The 25,419-nt window shown below is 43.8% G+C and overlaps 1 protein-coding gene across 2 annotated transcripts in view; it reads left to right on the forward strand.

Annotated features, from left to right (window-relative positions):
- The window catches only part of tet1 (tet methylcytosine dioxygenase 1), a 51,993-nt gene extending 27,149 nt beyond the window's left edge, over positions 1-24,844 (forward strand). Inside the window, exons 1-11 of one of the 2 annotated variants that reach the window (XM_029698769.1) lie at positions 5,851-6,048; positions 6,504-6,554; positions 13,516-15,862; positions 16,073-16,163; positions 18,088-18,181; positions 18,537-18,745; positions 18,961-19,111; positions 19,695-19,922; positions 20,724-20,900; positions 21,385-21,535; positions 21,811-24,844. In XM_029698769.1, coding sequence (XP_029554629.1) covers positions 6,007-6,048; positions 6,504-6,554; positions 13,516-15,862; positions 16,073-16,163; positions 18,088-18,181; positions 18,537-18,745; positions 18,961-19,111; positions 19,695-19,922; positions 20,724-20,900; positions 21,385-21,535; positions 21,811-22,985 — 4,716 coding nt within the window. In that variant the 5' untranslated portion in view covers positions 5,851-6,006 and the 3' untranslated portion in view covers positions 22,986-24,844. Of the gene's footprint in view, positions 1-5,850; positions 6,049-6,503; positions 6,555-13,515; positions 15,863-16,072; positions 16,164-18,087; positions 18,182-18,536; positions 18,746-18,960; positions 19,112-19,694; positions 19,923-20,723; positions 20,901-21,384; positions 21,536-21,810 lie in introns of those variants that run through there. The other variant, XM_029698768.1, reaches the window with a different exon arrangement.
- Positions 24,845-25,419: the final 575 nt, after the last annotated feature.

Here is a 25,419-nt window from a genome sequence, read left to right on the forward strand (position 1 = left end):
ATGAACATATTTTGTTTTCCCGCAGATTATTTAGAACGGTTGTCTTTCTGTTTTGAATGTGTTATCTGTTGTATTAAAAGCACCTCTTTCTCGCGCTATTCACAAACTCTCATAGGATCGTTCTGCTTCAAGTTCAGTAGCCAACCTAAACTTGGTGAGCATGTGAGATGAAATAAAATCACATTTTATTGGTCACATACACATGGTTAGCAGATGTTATTGCGAGTGTAGCGAAATGTTTGTGCTTCTAGTTCCGATAGTGCAGCAATATCTAACAAGTAATATCTAACAATTCTACAACAAATACCTAATACACACAAATCTAAGTAAGGAATGGAATAAGAATATATAAATATAAATATATGGATGAGCAATGTCAGAGCGGCATAGGCTAAGATGCAATAGATAGTATAGAATACAGTATATACATATGAGATGAGCCAGTGATGTCTGTTTAACAGCCAGAAATGTGCCTATGCGTGGTCTCATTTAAAAAGACTGTAGGCTATGCAAGCATGGGCAGAGAAGCAATTAAATTAACTTCCTAAATACTGTATTATAGGCTATAGTTTAGGTTCCGACATTGACAGAAAAAAAATATTGATAACACATTTATCTGCAAATCATCCCACTCCTAAAAGTTATGTAAAACGTTGTTCAGGTCAAGTAAGTGTCCGCTCTCCTATTTTAATTTGTCTTTCAAACTACGTCTACCCTATTGGCTGATGTAGCCCAATAGAGTCCCATGGTGGAGGTGTCATAATACCCATAAAACCTAGTGGTCAAACATGGAAATGGTTCCAATTGTTTTTCCACCATTAATTTTCCCATAGGGGATTTTAGAAACACTTAAAATAAGGGTTGTGTTTCGTGTAGGCTTACCATAGTGTGATGTTTTGATAACCATGTAAATCTCTCTCGGACAAGGTGACTTTTATCAATATAGTCGGCTCTATTTACTCTCAGATTCGAAAAATGCTAATTAGCATCAAAGTAAAATCATGCAAAACTACAAATCCCTGCAAGCTCCTGCACGTCATCTCTAGCTGACACCTTTGCTAACAGGTATTGTGTCAATATAAAACTTGCACAAAACAGTTCACAGACTTGTCAATTTAAGACATTTTGATCATTTATTCACTACTACATTTAACTAACATTAGAAAGTTAATGCAGAGATTCTTATTTTTGCCTCGATTCGGCAGTCTCAACCAGGTCATCGTGGTATTTGTAGTTCTTTATGATAGCCACATCAGCAGCTAATTTGCATTTAATTTTGGGGGGGTAAATAGAGGCGAATATATTAATAAAAGTCAACTTATTCTAGAGAGATGTACAGGGTTATCGGGTATTATGACTCATCCTGTGGTACTGATTACCTAATATAAGGGGTCATGTGAAAATCTCTGGTATTTTTTTGAATGACTTTAAACATATATATATATTTTAACAAAACATACACATACTAACAACATACAGATGCACACAAACATCAACGACATCACACCTGCCCAGACCCAGCTCACACCACCATCACCAGTGCCCGCATCATTCTCCGCCACATGGCCTCAAACTGCACCATTTTGTTTCTATCCGTCGCCCACGCACTTTCAACATTTAGACAATAAAGCATTTGACCTTTCCATTGTGTTGACAATGGAGGATTGGTTGATTTCTAGTTTTTAAGTATACGTTTTTTTCAAGATGATTGACGTTCAACCCATCGGGTATCTCACTGCACCCATATGTCATGTCTTGAAATATGCAGACAGACAGATTAAAGGTCAATTTACACTTTCTAACTCCGCCCATAACTTTTGGACTTTATAGCATTCCCAGAAGGCATGGCTTATTGAGTCATTGTCAGTTTTACACTTAAGACATGACTGCTGTTGTGCTGTGTAATTTGTGAATTTTGTAGAGTAAATTCTATACATTAGTTTAAACTGGATTAAGTGTACATTTTCATTTCCTGTAATTTACCTATGATATGAATATCCTTTTCTGACTCAAATAGGATTCTCTCAAGATTGCTCTGATGTCCCAAAATATTTCAAAAACAAATGTTGTGATATGAAGCTTTTAAGTTCATTTGAAAATAGCTACATTAGCCGGTCCAAAATTGCTTTTTAATTCTGTCATGGAACTTTTTACATTTCCTATTACCAAGTCATTTACCTTTAGTGTTCCATGTGAACCAATTTATCAGTGAATTCTGAAAAGCTATTGAAGGATTGTTCCATAGAGTTGTGTTATTAGGGAGTGATATTGTTTCTTGTAGAATATGTTTAATTTTCTTCCATATTGTTATAATATTCTTAACTATGAAGTTGTTCATGTTCTTAGATTTATCCTTTGAAAATTGACATGTGAAAAGGTTTTGGGGATGAGTATGGCCATCTTCAATATGCCCCCATGGTTCCTCTTTAGTTTATTTAACTATATGTCACAAGTAAAAGGCCTGGGTGGCGAGTTGATACAATTTCAAGTCTGGAAGGTGAGAATCTCTGGTAGTTTAACCTGTGAAACGGTTGTTTTGGAGCTTAAGTGGTACCCACTCCGTCAATTTCAGTCAGAAAATACAAAGTGACATATAACTCTAAAGCTACAGCACTTGTCTTTTTGCTGGGGAAGTCATAAGAATGCCCCCCTCCCCCCCTCTACAGGCCATAAATCATACACTACAGTCATATTTATAGAGTATGCAATGTAGGGAAAGTCACAGAAAGTGAAAAAAAGTTGTATGCAAGGTCATCATAATGCATTTCTTTTCCATCAACATTTAATGTTACATTTACAATACACTCTCATCCAGAGAGACTTACAGGAGCAATTAGGGTTAAGTGCCTTGCTCAAGGGCACATCAACATATTTTTCACCTAGTTGGCTCTGAGATTCAAACCAGTGACCTTTTGGTTCCTGGCCCAACGCTCTTAACCGCTAGGCTACCAGCCACCCTGATATTACCTTGAATGCATCCTCCATATGTGCCGCTGATCTATCTCACTCATTTCAAATGGGGGAAAATATGTTTTAGAACTTGAAAGGCCTAATCGCTAGGGTCATTTTATGATGTCAGGCTTGAGAATCCGTTCAGACATTTTCACACAGTGAGGTACAACCCAAACCAGATCAAACCAGACACTTTGGTTTCAAGTGGCCAAGTCACGTGATGTGATCTTCTAGTGGACTAACTGGGAATCAGACATGAGATCTAATTACATCAGTGAAAAGGTTACGACTTCTGCTTTCTCCTCATATGTACATCATTCCTGTAAAACGTAAAATGAAGGCATGGCACGTTGCGCAATCCCTGCGCCCTGAAAATGGCTGTGTTCCAATGGGAATCTGCGCATGTTTAGAGCACTACCATAGTAAAACATATGGCACATTGTTTATTTTTTGCGTCCTTTTGGAATGGTAATTGGTTACATATTTGATATCAAACCTAGACTTTCATATCTGTTATTCCTCAAGATGGGGACAATTTGTGTTTGTAGGACTTATAGTTTTGAAATGTAAATGTATCTAATGAAGGTAGTTCAGAATATACAGTATGTGCCGCTTAGAGAATGCTAAAGAGTTTAACAGGTTAACCTATTTCTTAGGCTATTTTTGCACATTTTTAATCTTACCTATGGTGGCAAAACTGCTAAGACCCGGGGCAGCAAAGCGAGCTGTGTCACATATACCTACAATAACATTGCGGGACTACGGTCAGGTTCGAGACCAGTTCTTGCGGTGGGTTGGAGACCAGGTCTTGCGGCCGGGTTCGGGACCAGTTCTCTCTCTCTCTCTCTCTCTCTCTGTCATCATCTACCTATAGCACTGGCACTAGCTGTTTAAGTCCAGTCTTCACTATAGCCTTGTCTGCATCTAAACTTTCCTTTTCTAACCTGCCTCAATTACACCTTGTAGTTGAATGGAATTCTAAAATATATTTTTTCCTCTGCACTTAGATTTTAATGTAATTGTATAGACTGTCAAGTTAGAATGAGGATTCTTATGAACATTAGAACAGTAGTCTGTTAAACACTGCCCCATCTTAGTTGTGCTTACTATGATGTCCTTTTAATTCAGTGGTTTATGCTCAAGAGAGATGTCCGTGTGTGTTTGTTTGGGGTTGGTATGCTGCCTGTTGCTAGCGGTTGTTATGAATACACTTAAAAGCTGTTGTCGTAGTACCTGAGCTACACCACAGACACACACACACACACACACACACACACACACACACACACACACACACACACACACACACACACACACACACACACACACACACACACACACACAGGGAGCCTGCCTGAGTTTGTTCCCTTGTCCTGATATGACCTCCGCCTTGCCGACACCACATGGTCATCTTTAGAGAGGAGAGAGAGAAGAGGGAGTTCTCTCTGAGAAGAGGCTGAGAAAGAGTGGGGAAAGAAGTTGCTGGGAGAGAGTGAAAGAGAGGCTAGAGGAGAGAAAGGGGGAGGACCTGGGAGAGATATAGATAGAAATGACAGAGGGAACGAGAGCGAGAGAGAGAGAGAGAAGGGCTGGGTGTCTACTCATCGGAGTAAGGGGTGTGTTTCTTCTCCACCCCAAACACACACAACTCGTGCCACTACCCTTGTATGCCAGGGAGTAGAGAGTTACTGGAGCAGAACCACTGTGGGCTGGTGCTACACTCATGCAGCAGTAGTTGACCACCTGACTGTGTTTTGGTGTTTCACAATGCTGGGTTGTGTTCATTAGGGTACGAAACGGAAAACGTCTGACAACATTTTGCAACGGAAAACGTACATTGGGTTTATTGTAAAAGTGCAGGTAGTCCGTCCTTGTTTCAGTCCATTTTCTTCCGTTTCGTGCCTAATGAACACAAGCCTGGAAAGTGTGGCATGGCTTAGGGTGGATTCTGTCATGTTTTGTGTACATTGAGTTAGTTGGAGAAATAACAGCTTAAAGAAATCACAGCCCCAAATCACAGCTTAGATAATAAAAATACTTTGCAACTCTCGTCTTGTTATAAAACTGATACTTTTAATATATATTTTTTAAGATTGACGTTTTCTCACAGCGTTATGACACAGAGTTCATAAAAAGCTAACGTAACGAGTCCATAGAGGCTAGGACAAGTGTTTGTAGTTTGAACTCTGAGGTGACTTGGAGGAACCATCGGAGCTATGACTGATGCCAGACAGACAGGAGTGTGTGCTTTGCATTACAGTCAGGGTCCATTAAGATGCTAAATAATTAAACCAGTGATATGAATTCAGTCATATGCAATATCATCTCAGAGTAATTGTATTTTCTGTCTAACTCTGAGCCTGTCTACTTCTGTATGAATAGAATATAATACAATAGAAAACAATATAATACATGTGTTAGACCTTTTCAACTTTTCCATAATGTTGAATACGCCATTTCTAAACATATTTTGAAATAAAGTGTTGTTTCCCACACCCAGTTTGTGAGTGGCGTTTAAAGGGTTAATATCTCAGACAGACACAGCTCAGTGGACACATCTGTCTCTTCTTCCTCAGCTCAGCTCCAGTCTGGTGCGTGTACGTTGTCCATTCCACAGTTTGTGTGTGTCCCGTTCCTAGGGGCTGGAGTAAAAGCCCACATAGGAGCTCCTTTGTTTAGGAGGGACTAGGCATGGGAGATCATTTACAAGCCGCTGACGCCCTCACCCCATTGGCTGGTGGGGCTCAGTCTGTGTCTGCGAGAGGCATGCCGTGTGTGTGTGTGTGCGTGTGTGTGCGTGTGTTTACGTGAGTGTGTGTATGTCTGTGTTCGTGTCTGCGGCAACAGCAGTTCTCTACACAGTGTCTCGCAGGCAGGCAGACAGGCAGGCAGGCAGACAGGCAGGCAGCCTCTCTCTGCTCTGGCGATGGTAGTGGAGAGCTCAGCTCGCCCTCCTCTCAGAGACTGCTGTTATAGTAGCCTGCTATTCTTCTATCTAGAGCTGAGGGGAGCAAAAGCAAAGCAAGATGGCCACCGGTACCTTGTAGGAATATAATGCTACCCAAACTGGAGGCTCTGCCTCTGAGGACAGACAAGGTAAAGCTGCCCGGAGCCTTTAGTAGCCCTGGAGGCTATTGTCTAGACGCATATTAATACAGTACAGCATTCTAGCAGGAGACTAACCCTGTCTGCTGTGCTGCTGGGCTGTGTGTGGATTTGGGAACAGTTTCAGGATATCAGGATACAAACAATGTAGTGTATGAAAGATACTTTACAGTAGAATGTATTATTATGATAACTATCTCTACTGTTTTTCAGTGTTGTGTGTGTTGTGTTTGTATTTGGAAGCAGTTTCCGTATACTACTATTAGAATACAAACAATGTATGAAAGGTTTGATACAAATAGTTGATTGTTATTATTACTATTCCTGTTGGGCTGTGTAACATCTAAATCACTAACGGTGTGTGTGTGTGTGTGTGTGTGTGTGTGTGTGTGTGTGTGTGTGTGTGTGTGTGTGTGTGTGTGTGTGTGCGCGCGTCTGTTTTCCAGGTGGCGTGCAAGGACGTGGCCAAAGGAGCGTTAAAGAAACCAGTTTCCACGGTAACAACCACCCTTCTCTTTTTTTCTCTTAATGTCTTTTTTAGCCGTGGTGGGGCAAGGATCCTTCTGCGTCCTTCTCTTTCTGTCTATCTATTCATTTGTTTGTGTGAGAGAGGAGAGTTAACAGTAGTTAGACTAGCATTACTGTCTGGTTCTAGTAGAGGGAAATACCTAGTCAGTTGTACAACTGAATGTGTTCAACTGAAATGTGTCTTCCACATTTAACCCTCTGAACCAGAGAGGTGCGGGGGGCTGCCTTAATCGACATCCACGTCATCAGCGCCCGGGGAACAGCGGGTTAACTGCCTTGCTCAGGGGCAGAACGACCGATTTTTACCTTGTCAGCTAGGGATTCAATCCAGCAACCTTTCGGTCACTGGCCCAACGCTCCTACCCATCAGGCTACAGTAGTAGTAGTAGTTGTAGTAGTAGTAGTATATGGTGTAAGGCATATCATTATATATTTTGGTGAGATGCAGACGCTTCTTGTCTTTCTGTTTGGGGATGCTAGGGATGGATACTCCCTGCGTGGAGTGTGTTTGTGTGTGTGTGTGTGTGTGTGTGTGTGTGTGTGTGTGTGTGTGTGTGTGTGTGTGTGTGTGTGTGTGTGTGTGTGTGTGTGTGTGTATTGATGCGTGTCTGTGTGTGTGTTTGTTAGGGATGGATAGTCCCTCGGTTGAAACCTCCTTGGAAACCCTTCTCCTCTGAGAGGGTCGTTAGGAGTCAGAGAGCAGTCGTAGTCTTGTTGCTAGGACAGGAGTAGTAGTAGTAGTAACCTTTCATTGAAAAGTGGAGACGAGTGTTTGTAGGTTGTGCTGTGGTAGTTTTAGCTGCAGTAGTAGCAGTAGTGATAGTACATTATGCAATGTTTTCTTTTTGTGCTACTGTGTTTGCGTGAGTCTGTTTGATTCGGTTTTTAGCCTGACTGGCTGGAAGAAAGAGTATTATTAGGACTTAAAGTATTTGTGCACTGCTCTGTTTAGTCAGTCTGTGTCTGACTCTGTGAAGTTGAGTTCAGCGAGGAAGGCGGCATTACGCTCTATGAATGAAACGAATACGATGCACAGAACTTCAGAGAAACACACTCACACACTCAGCCCAGGAAGGAAGCATGTTTTTTTAATGTCTTATCTTAAGCACAGCACACCGTGGGATAGTTGTCGTAAGATTGTCTGCAGCCTGTGGTCTGGCTTTGAACTCTGTGGATGTTTTTGAGGATTATCAGAGCTGAAAGCAGCCTAAGAGCTACTTTATCAGGAATTACTTTTCAAATACTTTTAAATAAGCTTTTTTAATGCATCATTTTAAGAGAATGTTCTGAAAGGATTGACAGTACAACCACCTGTTTGCTGTCTGTGACATTCAATAAGGATGTGAAAATGCCTACTGTATTCTTATGATGTCACTTCTTTTCAGAAGTAAAATAAAATAAATATTATTTGTCACATGCGCCGAATACAACAGGTGTAAACCTTACCGTGAAATGCTTACTTACAAGCCCTTAACCAACAATTCAGTTCAAGAAATAGAGTTGAGAAAATATTTACTAAATAAAGTTTAAAAAATCATTTTAAAAAGTAACACAAGAAAACAACAATACCAAGGCTATATACAGGGGGTACCGGTACCGAGTCTATGTGCGGGGGTACAGGTTAGTCGAGGTAATTTGTAATTAGTCTGGGTGGCCATTTGATTAATTGTTCAGCAGGGGGTAGAAGCTGTTAAGGAGCCGTTTGGACCTAGACTTGGCACTCCGGTACTGCTTGCCGTGCGGTAGCCGAGAGAACAGTCTATGACTTGGGTAACTGGACTCTTTGACAATTTTTTGGGCTATCCTCTGACACGACCTAGTATATACAGTTCAAGTCAGAAGTTTACATACACTATCTTAGGTCAGTTAGGATCACCACTTTATTTTAAGAATGTGAAATGTCAGAATAATAGTAGAGAGAATGATTTATTTCAGCTTTTATATCTTTCATCACATTCCCAGTGGGTCAGAAGTTTACATACACTCAATTAGTATTAGGTAGCATTGCCTTTAAATTGTTTAACTTGGGTCAAACATTTCAGGTAGCCTTCCACAAGCTTCCCACAATAACTTGGGTGAATTTTGGCCCATTCCTCCTGACGGAGCTGGTGTAACTAAGTCAGGTTTGTAGGCCTCCTTGCTCACACACGTTTTTACAGATATGCCCACAAATTGTCTATAGGGTTGAGGTCAGGGCTTTGTGATGGCCACTCCAATACCTTGACTTTGTTGTCCTTAAGCCATTTTGCCACAACTTTGGAAGTATGCTTGGTCCATTTGGAAGACCCATTGCTCACACATGCTTTTTCAATTCTGAGGTTGAAGTCATTAAAACTTGTTTTTCAACCACTCCACAAATGTCTTGTTAACAAACTATAGTTTTGGCAAGTCGGTTAGGACATCTACTTTGTGCATGACACAAGTAATTTTTCCAACAATTGTTTACAGACAGATTATTTCACTTATAATTCACTGTATCACAATTCCAGTGGGTCAGAAGTTTACATACACTAAGTTGACTGTGCCTTTAAACAGCTTGGAAAATTCCAGAAAATTATGTTATGGCTTTAGAAGCTTCTGATAGGCTAATTGACATCATTTGAGTCAATTGGAGGTGTACCTGTGGATGTATTTCAAGGCCTACCTTCAAACTCAGTGCCTCTTTGCTTGACATCATGGGAAAATCAAAAGAAATCAGCTCCTCAGAAAGACCTCAGAAAGAAAGACCTCTCTTTCTGTCAAAGTCTGTTTCATCCTTGGGAGCAATTTCCAAACGCCTGAAGGTACCATATTCATCTGTACAAACAATAGTACGCAAGTATAAACACCATGGGACCACGCAGCCGTCATACCGCTCAGGAAGGAGACGCATTCTGTCTCCTAGAGATGAACGGACTTTGGTGCGAAAAGTGCAAATCAATCCCAGAACAACAGCAAAGGACCATGTGAAGATGCTGGAGGAAACCGGTACAAAAGTATCTATATCCACAGTAAAACTAATCCTATATCGACATAACCTGAAAGGCCGCTCAGCATGGAAGAAGCCACTGCTCCAAAACCACCATAAAAAAGCCAGACTATGGTTTGCAACTTCACATGGGGACAAAGATCATACTTTTTGGAGAAATGTCCTCTGATCTGATGAAACAAAAATAGAACTGTTTGGCCATAATGTCCATCGTTATCTTTGGAGGAAAAAAGGCGAGGCTTGCAAGCCGAAGAACACCAACCCAACCGTGAAGCATGGGGTAGCAGCATCATGTTGTGGGAGTAATTTGCTGCAGGAGGGACTGGTGCACTTCACAAAATAGATGGCATCGTGAGGAAGGAAAATTATGTGGATATATTGAAGCAACATCTCAAGACATCAATCAGGAAGTTAAAGCTTGGTCGCAAATGGGTCTTTCAAATGGACAATGACCCCAAGCATACTTCCAAAGTTGTGGCAAAATGGCTTAAGGACAACAAATTCAAGGTATTGGAGTGGCCATCACAAAGCCCTGACCTCAAACCTTTAGAAATTCTGTGGGCAGAACTGAAAAAGCGTGTGTGAGCAAGGAGGCCTACAAATCTGACTCAGAAACACCAGCTCTGTCGGGAGGAATGGACCAAAATGTATTGTGGGAAGCTTGTGGAAGGCTACCTGAAACGTTTGACCCAAGTTAAGCAATTTAAAGGCAATGCACCAAATACTAATTGAGTGTATGTAAACTTCTGACCCACTGGGAATGTGATGAAACAAATAAAAGCTGAAATATATCATTTTCTCTACTATTATTCTGACATTTTACATTCTTAAAATGAAGTGGTGATCCTAACTGACCTAAGACAGGGAATTTTTACTAGGATTAAATGTCAGGAATTGTGAAAAACTGAGTTTAAATGTATTTGGCTAAGGTGTATGTAAACTTCCAACTTCAACTGTAAGTATTACATACTCGGTCAGGTAGAGGTTGGAAATGTTAGTGAAGACACTTGGTCCGCGCATGCTCTAAGTACACATTATGGTTATCTGTCTGGCCCCGCGGCCTTGTGAATGTTGACCTGTTTAAAGTTCTTGCTCACATGGGCTACAGAGAGTGTGATCACACGGTCGTCCGGAACAGTTGGGGCTCTCATGCATGCTTTAGTGTTGCTTGCCTCGAAGCGAGCATAAAAGGGAAATCTTTGTATGCTTTTCTGTGTGTGGAGTGCATTGTATATGGTGTATGAACCCTGTGTGTGTGTGTGTGTGTGTGTGTGTGTGTGTGTGTGTGTGTGTGTGTGTGTGTGTGTGTGTGTGTGTGTGTGTTTGTTAGGGATGGATAGTCCCTCGGTTGAAACCTCCTTGGAAACCCTTCTCCTCTGAGAGGGTCGTTAGGAGTCAGAGAGCAGTCGTAGTCTTGTTGCTAGGACAGGAGTGAAAATTTGTGCAAGCTGTCATCAAGGAAAGGGTGGCTACTTTGAAGAATCTAAAATATAAAATATATTTTTTGGTTACTACATGATTCCATGTGTTATTTCATAGTTTTGATGTCTTCACTATTATTCTACAATGTAGAAAATAGTAAAAATAAAGAAAAACCCTTGAATGAGTAGGTGTGACCAAACTTTTGACTGGTACTGTATATCTTACAAAACAATTACAGACACCCATATCTACAGTATATGTCAAAAAATATATTTATGTAGTGTTACATGAAATGTTCTGATTCATACACACTGCTGGCGTACTGCTGGAACCCAGCCACTACTGCTTTGTTATGAAAAGCAGGTTAACGTGAGGGACACACTGCCTTTACCCCTTTCTTTCTCTCTCTTTCCTCTCCCTATTTCTCTCCATCAATTTCTCTCTCTCCTACTGTCTCCTCTTTCTGTATCTGTCTTTCTTTCTCTCTCTTTCCTCTCCCTATTTCTCTCCATCAATTTCTCTCTCTCCTACTGTCTCCTCTTTCTGTATCTGTCTTTATTTCTCTCTCTGTCCCTCTCTCGCTTTCTCTCCTTCCCTCTCTCTTTCTCTCCCTCTCTCTTTTTCTCTTGCTCTCTCTCTCTTTCTCAATAGTAGCTCATTTCCACATTCTCTGTGATGTCTCTCTCTCTCTTATGATTTCAGCAGCAGTCAAGATATTGCCTCAGCCTCCTCTCCCGCTATCAGTAGCAGCATGCTCTTAGTGGTAAGGGAGGGTCACGAGACCAGGAGAGGAGGAGAGGAGGGCTGTTCTGAATACTACATGACTCTAAATAAAGTTGGGGTTTTACTACGGAGCATTGGGAGGGTATTATTGTGTATAATTCTCATCTCTAGTGGAAGGAGAGAAGAGGGCTTCACCCCGTAATTGACACACAGACTGAGTTTTCTGTTTGGTGTGTGGGTTAAAGAAAGTGTAGACAGTGTTTTAAGTTCACAGTTACTATGCTCTGTTCAATGTAAAGTGCATTTTTCTTACTGTATGCTTATGGTGACGATTTTATGTTGTATGTTGCCTTTCTATTGTTGTTGTTGCTATTGTTGTTGGAAGCAATGTCCCTCTTGCTAATCTAATTTAATATCAGTGACCTACAGTAGCAGCTCAGACTATTTATAGGGTTGTTGTAGGGTTTGTAAGGCTTTAGAGTACCACCAATACTGTAAAAGTATGTTCACACTTCGTACTACCTGCCTACCCTTTGTCTGTCACGTAAGGGCATCCTTTCTCCATTAGATAGACAAGTCTTGATTTACCCAGCAACAGAGATGTGATGATGATGTGAGCTGCACTGGTCCTCTGTGAGATAGAGCTGTCTCTGTGCCAGTAACAGCAGTAACACAAACCCTCGTGTGTCTTATTAGCCCAGTTAATCCTGTACTACAGCAGTGTTTCTCAACTCCAGTCCACATTTTTGTTCCAGCCCTGTACTAACACACCTAGTTCAACTAATTGAACTAGGATTGAGTCAGTTGTGTTAGTAGTGGCCTAGAAGAAGGATGTGACCTAGACTAGACTGCTGGTGGCTGTCCTTTCTCACAGGGCATGTTGGGTACTGTAGGCCTGGAGGCGTTAAAACAGAGAGTGCATGCTGGGTAGTGTAGTCTATAAAGAGTGGTTAAACAGTGAGTTTAATGACAGTTCAGACAAGGTAAACAAGTAGCTGACATCCACCCACCTCCAGGCTCCCTGTAGTTAGAACAGTTCATTAGCTTTACATAAAACAGGCACACACACAATTTAGTGGGCGGAGTCTTGGCCCTGTGGTGTTTTTATCTCTGCCATATTGTTTTAATCAGAGTGGATGTGCCAACGACATTATCATTAATTATGGAAAGTGTTGCAAGTTCCTATTAATATAGAAACTCTGGGGTTCAGCAAAGATTTGACCTTGCTCCATGACAGTATTATGGTATGTACACTACTGTATCAATTCACACACACACATAAAGCAGTAAGGTACAGATCTGCTATCTTAATTCAACCAGTTTCTCACAGCAAGACAATAATCCTACAGCAACAGGAAATTTGAATTATTATGTGGATTATAATTAATGGAAATGTTTGCAGGGGTTGATATATTTGTCGTTAGGACAAATCAAGTCTGACATTTTAAAGTGGAAATTACAGATTCAAATCTGTCTTTCTCTGTGTGTCTCTCCCTCGCTTTCTCTCTTGCTCTCTCTCTCTAAATTCAATTCAATTCAAAGGGCTTTATTGGCATGGGAAACATGTGTTCACATTGCCAAAGTAAGTGAAATAGATAATGAACAAAAGTGAACAATAAACATTACACTCACAAAAGTTTAAAAGGAATCGATACATTTCGAATGTCACATTATGGCTATGTACAGTGTTATAACGATGCGCAAATGAAGTACAATAGGGAAAATAAATAAACATAAATGTGGGTTGTATTTGCAATTGTGTTTATTCTTAACTGGTTGCCCTTTTCTTGTGGCAACTCTCTCTCGCTCTCTCTCAGGTGGTTCCAGAGGGCGTCGCAATAAATGGCAGAAGCCCTGTCCAGATGGTAGAGGAAACATATACGGCAGAGGAGGAGGGTCACATACCTCTCACACACCCCCAGACAGACCCTCACACACACCCTCCCCACGCCCACACTCTCACCCCAATCCTAGATGGCCGACCAGCAGTACTTATCAAGAGAGAGCCTGGCCTGGAGGACACCAACGATGCACTTCTTCTGCAACACCACTACTCTTCATCTGGGACTTTTCACAATAATGGTGCTGACGAAAACCTGTCTAAAGCCAACGGTGCTCCAGTGTCACCAGAGTCCCAAAAGACTACAAGACAATTTGAGTCCCAAAGGACTACAAAAACCACATACCCCAAAGGCAGCTCTGAGCCCAATGATGCACTTCCGGATGACACCATGGCCGTTCCTCTGAAGAAGATCAAGTTGGAGGAGCCGTGGGTGTGGTCTACGGACCAGTCCTCCACCCCACTAGGGGGCAATGATGACGATGTCTATGTGGACGCTCTGTCCACACTAGCAGCAGTTGTGTGTTTCTCTATCACAGACAGGAAGGGTCTGGAGGACAAGCTGTGTAGCTCCCGTTCCCCTGTGCTACACTCGTTAAAAACAGAGTTAAAAACAGAGCCGGAGGACTTTAAGGTAGACCTTCTCCTGAAAAGCACTCCCATCAGTCCACGGAAAGGTCTTGACATTATTGTCAAACGAGAGCAACCCTCTCCAGATCTCTCTCTGCCAAGCATCCAGTCATTGGTACAAGAGAGGAATATTAGCAATGACCAAGCTATCGCTATCGAGGCGCTAACCTTACTGGCATCTATCCCCCAAAACCCACCAGAACCCTTTAGAATGGACGCACATGGTCAAAACCCCACCACACCTTCCATGCACTTATCCAGTAGAAACACCTCTCTCCAGGACGTCAAACCCCCTACAGGTTTCCTCCCCAACAAAGTTCTAGTCATCAGCTCCCCTCTGCACCAGACCTCAGTGATACGCTCCCCTCTGCACCAGACCTCAGTCATCAGGTCCCCGGTGGCCAGACAGAGTCTTGTCATCCAGTGTCATTCCCGTAGTCCCGCCGCCACTGGCAAGCTGTCCCTACAGGACCTGCTAGAAGCAAGCTCGGACTGTGGCAGACTTCCCTACGACAGCACCGAGAGAGCAGGGCAACACCTGTACAGGAGAGCAGACCAAGACCTTGGTTCTCACCATAACAGGTCCGAAGGCACTTTCAGAGAGCGGAAAGACATGGAGAGGAATAGTAAGGAAACAACAGAGAGGACGGTGGGTAAGAGCGGGAGGAACAGGGATGAGGAAGAGGTGGCGGCTCAACTGGCCGAGTTGGCATTCATCATCCAATCACGTCACAAGCAGCAGGGTTTCCAACCCTCCCAGCACTCTGAGAACAACCCTCCCAGAGGAACTCCAGTCTCGGCCATCAAGTACAACTACAATTCCCAGCATGCACCACCCAACAACAAGAAAATCCCTGTGAGGAAACCAAGGTCCACGCCTTCCAAACCTAGGAAGAAGAAGGGGATGGAGGGGGTTGAAGAGGAGGGCTACAAACCCAACAACAAGACCCCCCTATCCAAACGGACACCCAACGGCAAGACCCCCCACAGAGCCAGGGTGCAGAAGGTTCTGCCCCAGCCGAAGACATTGTCGCTCAGCCACAAGAGGAGCCTGTTCCTGCCTCAGACTCAAATGGATCTAAAGAGATACCTGGCTGAGGCTCAGGAGGAACAACGGCAGCTCTTTTACTACAGCAACAGCCACAGTGGGGTCAAATACCACAAAACCTCTGGAGCCATCGATCGTGGTCAATGTCAAGGTTATGGTCATGACAACCGACAGTGGTCGCATTTGAACGGTGACCACAATGGTCCTCTGAACGGTCACCTGGACCCTTTACAAGGACAAGGAGTTGGACAAGGACATGATTGTGAAAGAGGATTGTATTCTCAGGTATCGCAGCCCTACGTTGGGCAGCAGCACGGTGCTAACCTAAAGGCTAGCTCCACTAACCCCAGTTTCACCAGCATAGACTCTAACAACCACAGAACCGGGTTGAACAATAGTTTACCCAACGGCTACTCCTCTGGGGGTCAACGGCAGGGGTATTACAAGGTGGAGAGGTCCGGTCCGGTCACCATCTTGTCCACGTCAACTGACGGCGCTTTGGACCTATCGGAGGAGTTGACGCCAACCAAACACAACGTAAACAGCTTCCTGGAATCGCCCCTCATATTCCTGGACACGCCCACTAAGAACCTGCTCAACACCCCGTCTAAGAAACTCTCTGAGATCCCCTCCTGTGGCTGCATGGGTGAGTCACCTTGGTGATGATGATGATGATGATGGTAGTGGTGGTGAACATAATAATGATGAGGATTATGATGATTATGAATATGATTTTCTCTGAATGCCACAACATGACTGGTTAACTGGGGCTGTATTTGTCACATCCATGTACGTAGCATTTGCTTACCGGGAAATAAACTGAAGCTGCGTTCTACAAACGACTCTCTCTCCACAGAGCAAATCATAGAGAAGGAGGAGGGTCCGTACTACACTCACCTTGGTGCTGGACCCAGTGTGTCAGCCGTCAGAGAGATGATGGAGAACAGGTAACAACAAAAACTAACATGCCAAACTGCATCAGTTGGGGGGAAACAAGTGTTTGTTGCTGCCTAGCCATTTTACTTTCTACATTCATAGTCCATTGGGACGGCAAACCTGTGAGGTGCTAATCCACTTCTGTTTTCATGACAAATCTATTGGCTGTATAATACTGCTAAGGTAAGAGTTGATATGAAAACAGGAGTGGCTCAGTGCCTCACAGGTTGGCTTACCAGTAGGCTTATAGAGCTAGCCTAATATGTACCACTGCCACTACTCTATGTAGCTGTATATATTTCTAAAAGTCTGGTACATACTCTTATTAGCCTACTGTATGAACCATTTGCCCTGCCAAAGACCTGGTTTCCCAAAGGGCTCTTGGTGTTCATGGAATGAGGTAGGGCTTACAATCATATTATAGCTCATATATTATAGAGCCTGTCGTTGAAGGAAAGCAGCACCCCGCTGGCAAAACACACACTTGTACACACACACATTCACAAATACAAAAACACACCCTGCGAGTTAGAACAGGAAACCCCTAGGGCCAAGTCGAGGGCCACATGAGGAGAAATGACAACCTCTACAACAACCACACACTCACAGTCTCTCTGCTCTGTAGTCTCACTGCTGAATGGCCTCAGTGGCTGGTTTTGAACTGTTTTGACAGTTACTCCAAAAACTATTGCTGCATTTTGGCTAGTGATGTAGTCCCACTGTCCCATTGTATTTCATGAAGTTCTCCAAATGTGATTTGTTGTTGTATTGGCATTCATTGAAAGATGTTGGTGGTCGCAGATAAAGGGAGAAATGCTTTACACAGTATGTCATTGCTTAAAGGATTGTGTTTGTGTTCTAAGATGAGAAGTGTGAAATGTCATGAAGATGTGATTTACGTTATCAGGTCCGTATTAAGAAATCATAGGCCCCGGGGCTTTGTTTTTTTTTATATCTAATTAAAATGGCCAGTGGCACACTGACTCACCTAAGGAGGAAGATGAACCCAGAGGCTACTCATGGTGATGGCCAATGGGCTCGTTGTGGCAACAGCCTATTTCAAGATGAGCTACTTTGAAAAACAGTGCTGCTGTTAGCTACAAATTAGGAGTTGTTGAGAAAAATCATTTATATTGGTTCTACAGACAGATTCATCTTCTCTTTTCAGCAGTAGGCATTTTCTTTCCAAACTGTACGTTTTTCCCACGATTGTATTTTGAAATCTGCAAAAGGAAACTGACAGCCGTAACCAAGCATATAAATATATTGCACAGATGGCTGCTCCAATTCAAGTCAGGACTGGCATCCATTGCTAGTGTACCCATGACTTTTAACAGTCAAATTGCCAGGGTACGGGGTTACAAAACCCTTCTATGGATTATATGCCTATGGCCACAACGCAACAAGCTGTAGCCTATTTGGCACGTATGCTGCCCAAACTGCAGCCTTGCTGACTGTAGGCATACCGGTGAGTGCCAAAATAAAGGAAACACTTGAGTAAACAAGGGATACCAAGTATATGTTATGGTGTGGGGTGCATTTTCCTAGCATGGTTTAGGTCTTTTAGAATCTATGCCAAAGCGCATTGAAGCTGTTCTGCAACACCCTTTTAAGACAATTTATGTTGGTGTTTCCTTTTTGGCAGATACCTGTATGTGCTTGTGACAAAACTTCATCCACAGTTATGTTTTTATAAACTATTGATCCTCTATGGGTAAATGATGTTCTCTGGTGTATTTTTAACATTGAGAGTGGGCTGTGTTTGGATAAAGAATTGTAATATAAAAAAAGGAACATATACTGTATATACATATATATATATATTTATTTTTTTCTGCCTCTTGTGTCCCCCGTTGGCCTGGACCCAGGGGCTTCATCCCCAGTAAGTCCCTGCAATAATCCGGCTCTGTATGTTATTGCTGTGTATGTTCAAAGGTATGGAGAGAAAGGGAAGGCAGTAAGGCTGGAGGTGGTGGTGTACACTGGGAAAGAAGGACGCAGTTCCCAGGGTTGTCCCATCGCCAAGTGGGTAAGTACCTCCTGTGTGTGTGTGTGTGTGTGTGTGTGTGTGTGTGTGTGTGTGTGTGTGTGTGTGTGTGTGTGTGTGTGTGCACGTGCCTGTGTGTACACTGCTGCGTGTGTGTGTGTGTGTGTGTGTGTGTGTGTGTGTGTGTGTGTGTGTGTGTGTGTGTGTGTGTGTGTGTGTGTGCGTGCGTGCGTGCCAGTGTGCCTGTGTGTATACTGCTGCGTGTGTATTTGTATGGTGCGTATATGGCTGTGTGTGTGTGTGTGTGTGTGTGTGTGTGTGTGTGTGTGTGTGTGTGTGTGTGTGTGTGTGTATACACATCTGCATGTCTGTGTAGTAAATCTTCTCTCTCCCCCAGGTGATCCGTCGGGGCAGTGAGGACGAGAAGCTGCTGTGTCTGGTGAGACACCGGGCAGGGCACCGCTGTGAGAGTGCCGTGGTGGTGATTCTCATCCTGGCATGGGAGGGCATCCCCCGGGGGGTGGCAGACAGTCTGTACCAAGAGCTCACCCAGACCCTCTGTAAATACGGCTCCCCCACCAGTCGACGCTGCGCCCTCAACGAGGAGTGAGTTACTGAAACAACAGACCTATGCGTATTTTTCAATAACAGGCTAACACATACACATTTACATTCATAGAACAAAGGAGTGAGTTCTTTCCTTTCTAGCACTTAGTGACCTGTCTCTCTCCCTCTCTCTCTTCAGTTGCACTTATGTGCCAGGATCTAAATGGATCTTCTTCCCCCTCTCCCCATCTCTCTCCCTCTTTCTGTCTCTCCAGTCGGACGTGTGCGTGCCAGGGTTTGGACCCAGACACTTGTGGCACCTCGTTCTCCTTCGGCTGCTCCTGGAGTATGTACTTCAACGGCTGCAAGTTCGCCCGCAGCAAGATCCCCCGAAAGTACCGCCTGCTGGGAGACATGCCGCAGGAGGTGAGGACCAGGACACTCCAGTCAAACTGTGTCAAACTCTAGTCCTCTAGGGCCGGCCACAGTGTCAGCAGGTCTTCGTTCCTCCCTTGCACTTATATGCTCAGTTAAGGTCATTGATTAGCTAGGGAGTCCACATACCTGGTTTTCCTGGTCTAAATCAGAACTAGCTTAAGGGAAAGAGCAAAGAACCAGCAGCCAATTTGACTCTCTAGGAATTGAGTCTGACACCCCTGAATTAGATTTGAGAGCCTGGTCTGAAAAGAACCCTAGCTCTTTGCTTTGCTAATCTAAGCCTTGTTATAGCTTCACAAACAATGGTTTAGAATAGATATTCCTCTGTGAATAGTCTTCTTGGCATGTTAAAGTGGCTAATAGACACATCCTAGTGGCCTCAGGTGGATATGACAGTCAAAGCGTGACATGGAGGATAGTGACTTAAACATTACCGGTATTATCTTGAACACTCCCACATTCTCCAGGGGCCTCTCCTTTATTTCCTCATACCTTTTCCCTCATCTGTTCCTGTCCCTTTTTGTCCCACTCTTCCTCTGATCTGTGTGTTGTCTGTCTGTGGGCTGTTCAGGAGGAGAAGCTGGAGAATCGGCTGCAGAACCTGGCCACTGACCTGGGTCCTGTCTACCAGAGACTGGCCCCGGAGGCTTTCCAAAACCAGGTGGATCAGGAGCAGGCGGGCCAGGACTGCAGGCTGGGTCGGAGGGCGGGCCGACCTTTCTCCGGGGTCACGGCGTGTGTGGATTTCTGTGCCCACGCTCACAAAGACACACACAACATGAACAATGGCAGCACTGTGGTACGCCGCTCACATGACTGTTTGTCAATGGACACACACACAGGTGCACACACATTCACTGTCAAACACACAGAGACATAGACACAGATACATACGCACGATCGCTCAATCGCGCACACGTACGCACACACACCCACGCACACACACTCACTGTCACACATAGAGAGAACCACAGACACAGATACTTAGACACTCGCTTCTGATTGCGTGCCAGCATATTAATGGACATATCATATATTTTTTATTTTTGGGGGGCTGGGTAAGTCAGCTTTAATACTGCAGAGAGATTGTAGCATTGTACCATCAATGTAATGTCTGCATAATTTCCAATCCCCCATATATTATTTTGTAAATATATACAGTATATATACACATATATATTTGTTATATATTAATGAACATATCTTAGACAAATGTCAATATCAAATCATTAACATGTTTCCATAGTTGAAACAAAAATCAATATCCGCTATCATATCACCTCGCGGCACAACGCCTCTCCCCTATTTGATAGTTTGTCTGTATGCACTGAGATGTAGGCTACGTGTGCCTTTTTAAAAATGTAGGTAGTTCTGTCCTTGTCTAATGATGTTCTGTATTATGTCATTCTGTATTATGTTTCATGTTCTGTGTGGACCCCAGGAAGAGTAGCTGCTGCTTTATCAACAGCTAATGGGGATCCTACTAAAATACCAAATATACCTGTTTTCACTTCAACCAAGATAGGCATTTTATCCTGGGAAACTGCCAGATACTGTGTTAGTCTTTTCCATTTACGTAAAATGTCTGACCCTCCTGCAGGTTTGCACTTTAACCAAGGAGGACAACCGTGCAGTGCGTAACGTCCCTGAGGACGAACAGCTCCACGTCCTGCCCCTCTATAAGATCTCACAGAGGGATGAGTTTGGCCGTGCCGATGGCCAGTGGGCCAAGATCCAGACTGGGGCCCTGCAGGTGCTCTCAGCCTTCCCCAGAGAGGTAGGTTCCTACGCTCCAGGTTGAAGTCTCCCCTGGGTAAAGCTCTATGAGCAGCTTCCTCTCCCCCAGTCCTAACCTTATTAGTGGGGAAAATGTGAAACTGACCCAAGAGATCAGCATCTAGGGGCAACTTCACCCTAAATTGGTTCGTACCCCCTGTAGCGACCAGGAGAACCAAGAGGCTATAAGATCAGGTGGCCAACCCTCCTCTTATAGAGTTACTGGGTGTGCAGGCTTGTGTTCCAGCCCTGCTCTACCACACCTGATTTTACTAATCAACCTGCACATCCGGTTGCTCTCCAGGGTGAGGGTTGGTCACCATTGTGCCCTTTGGGATTGAAATTAGTTGGTGTCAAGGACATGTCAATAGGAGAGTTTTGGGTTTGATTCTTACATGAGTCACATTTGCGTGTTTACTTCAAGACACTTGATAAAAGCATCTACTAAAAGCTCTCCTTAATGACCATGTTTATATCATCACCAGGTGCGTCTGCTGGCTGAGCCGGTGAAATCAGCCCGTAAGAGGAAGCAGGAGGCCAAACTGAAGGCCCAGGCTGACAAACAAGCTGCAGCTCAGGACAGGAAGCCTGGACAGAGTCCACTAACCCCGGGCAAGGTCAAGACTGCCAACAAAGGTAGAGATCTCTGGTTGATTGATTGGTTGATTGATTGATTGGTTGATTGGTTGGTTGGTTGAATGATTAGTCAATTGGTTGGTTGGGTCATTGATTTATCAATTGATTGATGGATGGGTGATTGAGTGGGTGGATAGGGTGGGTGGATTAATTGATTATTTGGTTAATTGATTGTTGCTACAAAATCATGTTCAAGAAAAAGCTTGAAAAATGTGGTATGTAAATACTCATCAAATACTCATCATTAATCCCGGTTTGTATGTTTAACTTGACAGGTTTGAAAAGTGCTTCTTCAGCAGATCAGTCCCCCTTGTTCAAAAGAGAGCCTCAGTCCTTCAGCTCTTACAGGCCAGGAAGTGTGGGTGCATATGTACCAGACTCTAACTCCCCTAGCGCTTACAACCACAGCACCCCCACCTACCCCACTCCTCCTGGAAGATCCACACCAGGGATGGAGGCTCTTTCCCCCCATCGCCCCGGCCTGCCTGCCCCCCAGTACAGAGGGCCACCAGGGGCCCAGAGCAATGGTTCCCCATTCCATTACAAGAAAATGGAAGAGGCTGTGGCTGTGAATGGTTACTCCCCAGGACTCAGCAGAAAGCAGCTGGTGGACCCTGAGACATGTCGGACCCCCCCAGGGATGCCCCGGGGTGGCGACTACCCCCTCAGGATTTTTAAAACAGAGCCCAACGAGGTGCACTGCTCCCCTCTCCTCAGACCCCCTCACAGCCACAGCACTCCTCCTCCCTCCTCCACCCACACCCACCCAGAGGGCCTCCACAGCAGACTCAATGGGCTCCTCAGGGCGGAGGGGGAGGTGGGAGTCAAGGACGTGGTTAGAGGTCATGTAGGTCATGTTATTCCTCATAGTGCCCCCCATCCCCCTCATCAGGCCCCTCCCCCTCTCTTCCCCAACCCAAAAGAGGTCAAACAGGAACAGGAAGAGGTGTGGTCGGACAGCGAGCACAACTTCCTGGACAGTGACATCGGCGGGGTGGCAGTGGCTCCCTCCCACGGTTCCATCCTGATCGAATGCGCCCGCCGAGAGCTCCATGCCACCACCCCCATCCTCCGGCCCGACCGCAGCCACCCCACCCGCATCTCCCTGGTCTTCTACCAGCACAAGTCCCTCAACGAGCCCGACCATGGCCTGCACATGTGGGAGGCCAAGAAGGCCCGGAGGGAGCGGGAGAGAGAGGAGGAGGCTGAGAGGCTGGGGATGGGCCTAGACCTGGAAGAGGTTAGCCCGGTCAAGGGGAAGAGGGGGAATGGGGCAGGCGGTGAGAGTGTGGAGCCTGAGGAGGAGGTAGAGGAGGAGGGCCCGGAGGAGAAGAAGGGTGTGTTGACGGTTCCTACCCGGAAGGCGGTGACTGTCCCGCGGGATGGGGTGGTCACTGTTTCCCCTTATGCTCTGACACAGGTCACGGGCCCTTACAACCGCTGGACATGAGATGATACTGTTATGTACACACACACAACCAGACACATACGACAAATACATTTGAACACACACCACCATACACACACACACACCAACCTGCGCTACTGCCTTACCTCAATCAACATTACACTTCTAGTCTCGTTATGTGTTATTTCGTTGTGTTACTTTTTCTAATGTATGTCTGTTTATTTTTGTTTCTCTTTGTCTCTGCTTTCAAAGTGATGAGGAAGACTATCGTTTGTGGGGTTTTAACTGTGAGTTTTGGTATTTGATGATAAAACATTTTGGTCTGGTTTTTCATGTAAAGAGATGTTGCTCTGAATCAATTTTTTTAACTGATTTTATATAGGAATTGATTAATAAGAACAAACAAGATGTGATTATTTATTCTGATTATTTTTTTAATTTTTTTTGGTGCAAGGCTATTTACTGCAATTTTACTGTCAACCAGCATTTTACACTAGTAAACACTCATGTTAAATCTCTGTGGTCTTTGTTTCAGCCAAGAGTGCTCTTTTCACAAGATGAGTTTTTATCAATGATTGATTTATATAATGGTGCTATTTGTAGCAGCAACTTTTGATAAACAGACCACATATTACACATTTGACACAGTATGTAGTTTTATGTGAAAATAATGAACACATGTAGCATGGTGCTTTTCCTTCCCTTCCCCGTTCCTCTATTGGTGGTCATGAAGGAACAGTACTTCCCCGTTCCTCTATTGGTGGTCATGAAGGAACTGTACTTCCCCGTTCCTCTATTGGTGGTCATGAAGGAACTGTACTTTCCCGTTCCTCTATTGGTGGTCATAAAGGAACTGTACTTCCCCGTTCCTCTATTGGTGGTCATGAAGGAACAGTACTTCCCCGTTCCGCTATTGGTGGTCATAAAGGAACTGTACTTCCCCGTTCCTCTATTGGTGGTCATGAAGGAACAGTACTTCCCCGTTCCGCTATTGGTGGTCATAAAGGAACTGTACTTCCCCGTTCCTCTATTGGTGGTCATGAAGGAACAGTACTTCCCCGTTCCGCTATTGGTGGTCATAAAGGAACTGTACTTCCCCGTTCCTCTATTGGTGTTCATGAAGGAACTGTACTTCCCCGTTCCTCTATTGGTGTTCATGAAGGAACTGTACTTCCCCGTTCCTCTATTGGTGTTCATGAAGGAACTGTACTTCCCCGTTCCTCTATTGGTGTTCATGAAGGAACTGTACTTCCCCGTTCCTCTATTGGTGGTCATGAAGGAACTGTACTTCCCCGTTCCTCTATTGGTGTTCATGAAGGAACTGTACTACCTTAGTTTTTGTTTTGGTCTGGATAGTTTTACTCTTTTTGTTCAATATGATGACATATTGAAAAAGCACTTTTTTATTTTTCATAACTTGAAAAGGTCCTGTTCCAATATGTACAGATCGAGAGATATATCAGACAGCTTGTGTGAAACCTCTTCTCCTCTTTATTCAGTAGTTTTGTGTTTATTTGTAGTTTTTTGTTGTAGAATGATAAATTACATATCAGTCTCACAGAAAACCAAGCTTACTAAGCAATTGTGAAATGCTGCATATAAAGATTGTGTCAGATTATGGTGCTTATTGTCAACGGCACTTCATTTATATGAATCTGGATAATCATGTTTGTTCACTGTCTGGACTTCTAGAGTTTTTTTAAATAGGACATGTTTTTATACCGACATAGCTTAAAAGACCACATAAAACCTGTTCAGAAATGGTTACTATATTACTGTATATTTGTTACTGGTGCTAACAAGGTCTGTACCCTCTTTTTAACTGACTAGGGCATTGATTGACAGTTATCTTTTTCCATATGCTGGGTATAAATACATTATACAAGTGGATACCAAACCAATCAAACCCCTTTGTTGTTTCTCATTGCCTCCTCTTCAATTTTTGGGAGACGCTGCTCTGACAAAATAACACACTCCTCAGATCGTTTCATCTCCTCAGATCGTTGCATCGTCATAAATTGTAGGCTTATCACGTATTGAGTCTGACAGTAGACCTCCGCAGATTATAAACCTTCTTCTGATAGGGGCAACCATTTTGAGTATTAATTCATGCTCACATTAGTCAATCATAACCATGTAATAATAGGCCCATTCACTAATACTCAGTGCTTTGCTGGGGTAGGAGCGAGCCGGAGCTGAATACCATCACCTCAAATGTTCTACAGCTTGAGCTCCTGTTCCTCTTATAGACTATTAGCTCAAAAGTATTGTGGAGCTCCTGCAAAATACATATAAACAGTACCGGCACCCAAAAGCGGTACCGACACCTAGTGCAGTCCAAGTCAAGCACTGCTACTAATGTAATCGATTAGGCATCTGTTGTATTGATCTGTCTTAGCATATGCTGAATCTAAATCAGCTCAACGCAGATAAAGATTTCACTGGTGCTTTCATTTTACTAATACACAGAGCTGGA

The sequence above is a fragment of the Salmo trutta genome, chromosome 18, assembly GCF_901001165.1.
Source record: "Salmo trutta chromosome 18, fSalTru1.1, whole genome shotgun sequence".
Lineage (NCBI taxonomy): Eukaryota > Metazoa > Chordata > Actinopteri > Salmoniformes > Salmonidae > Salmo > Salmo trutta.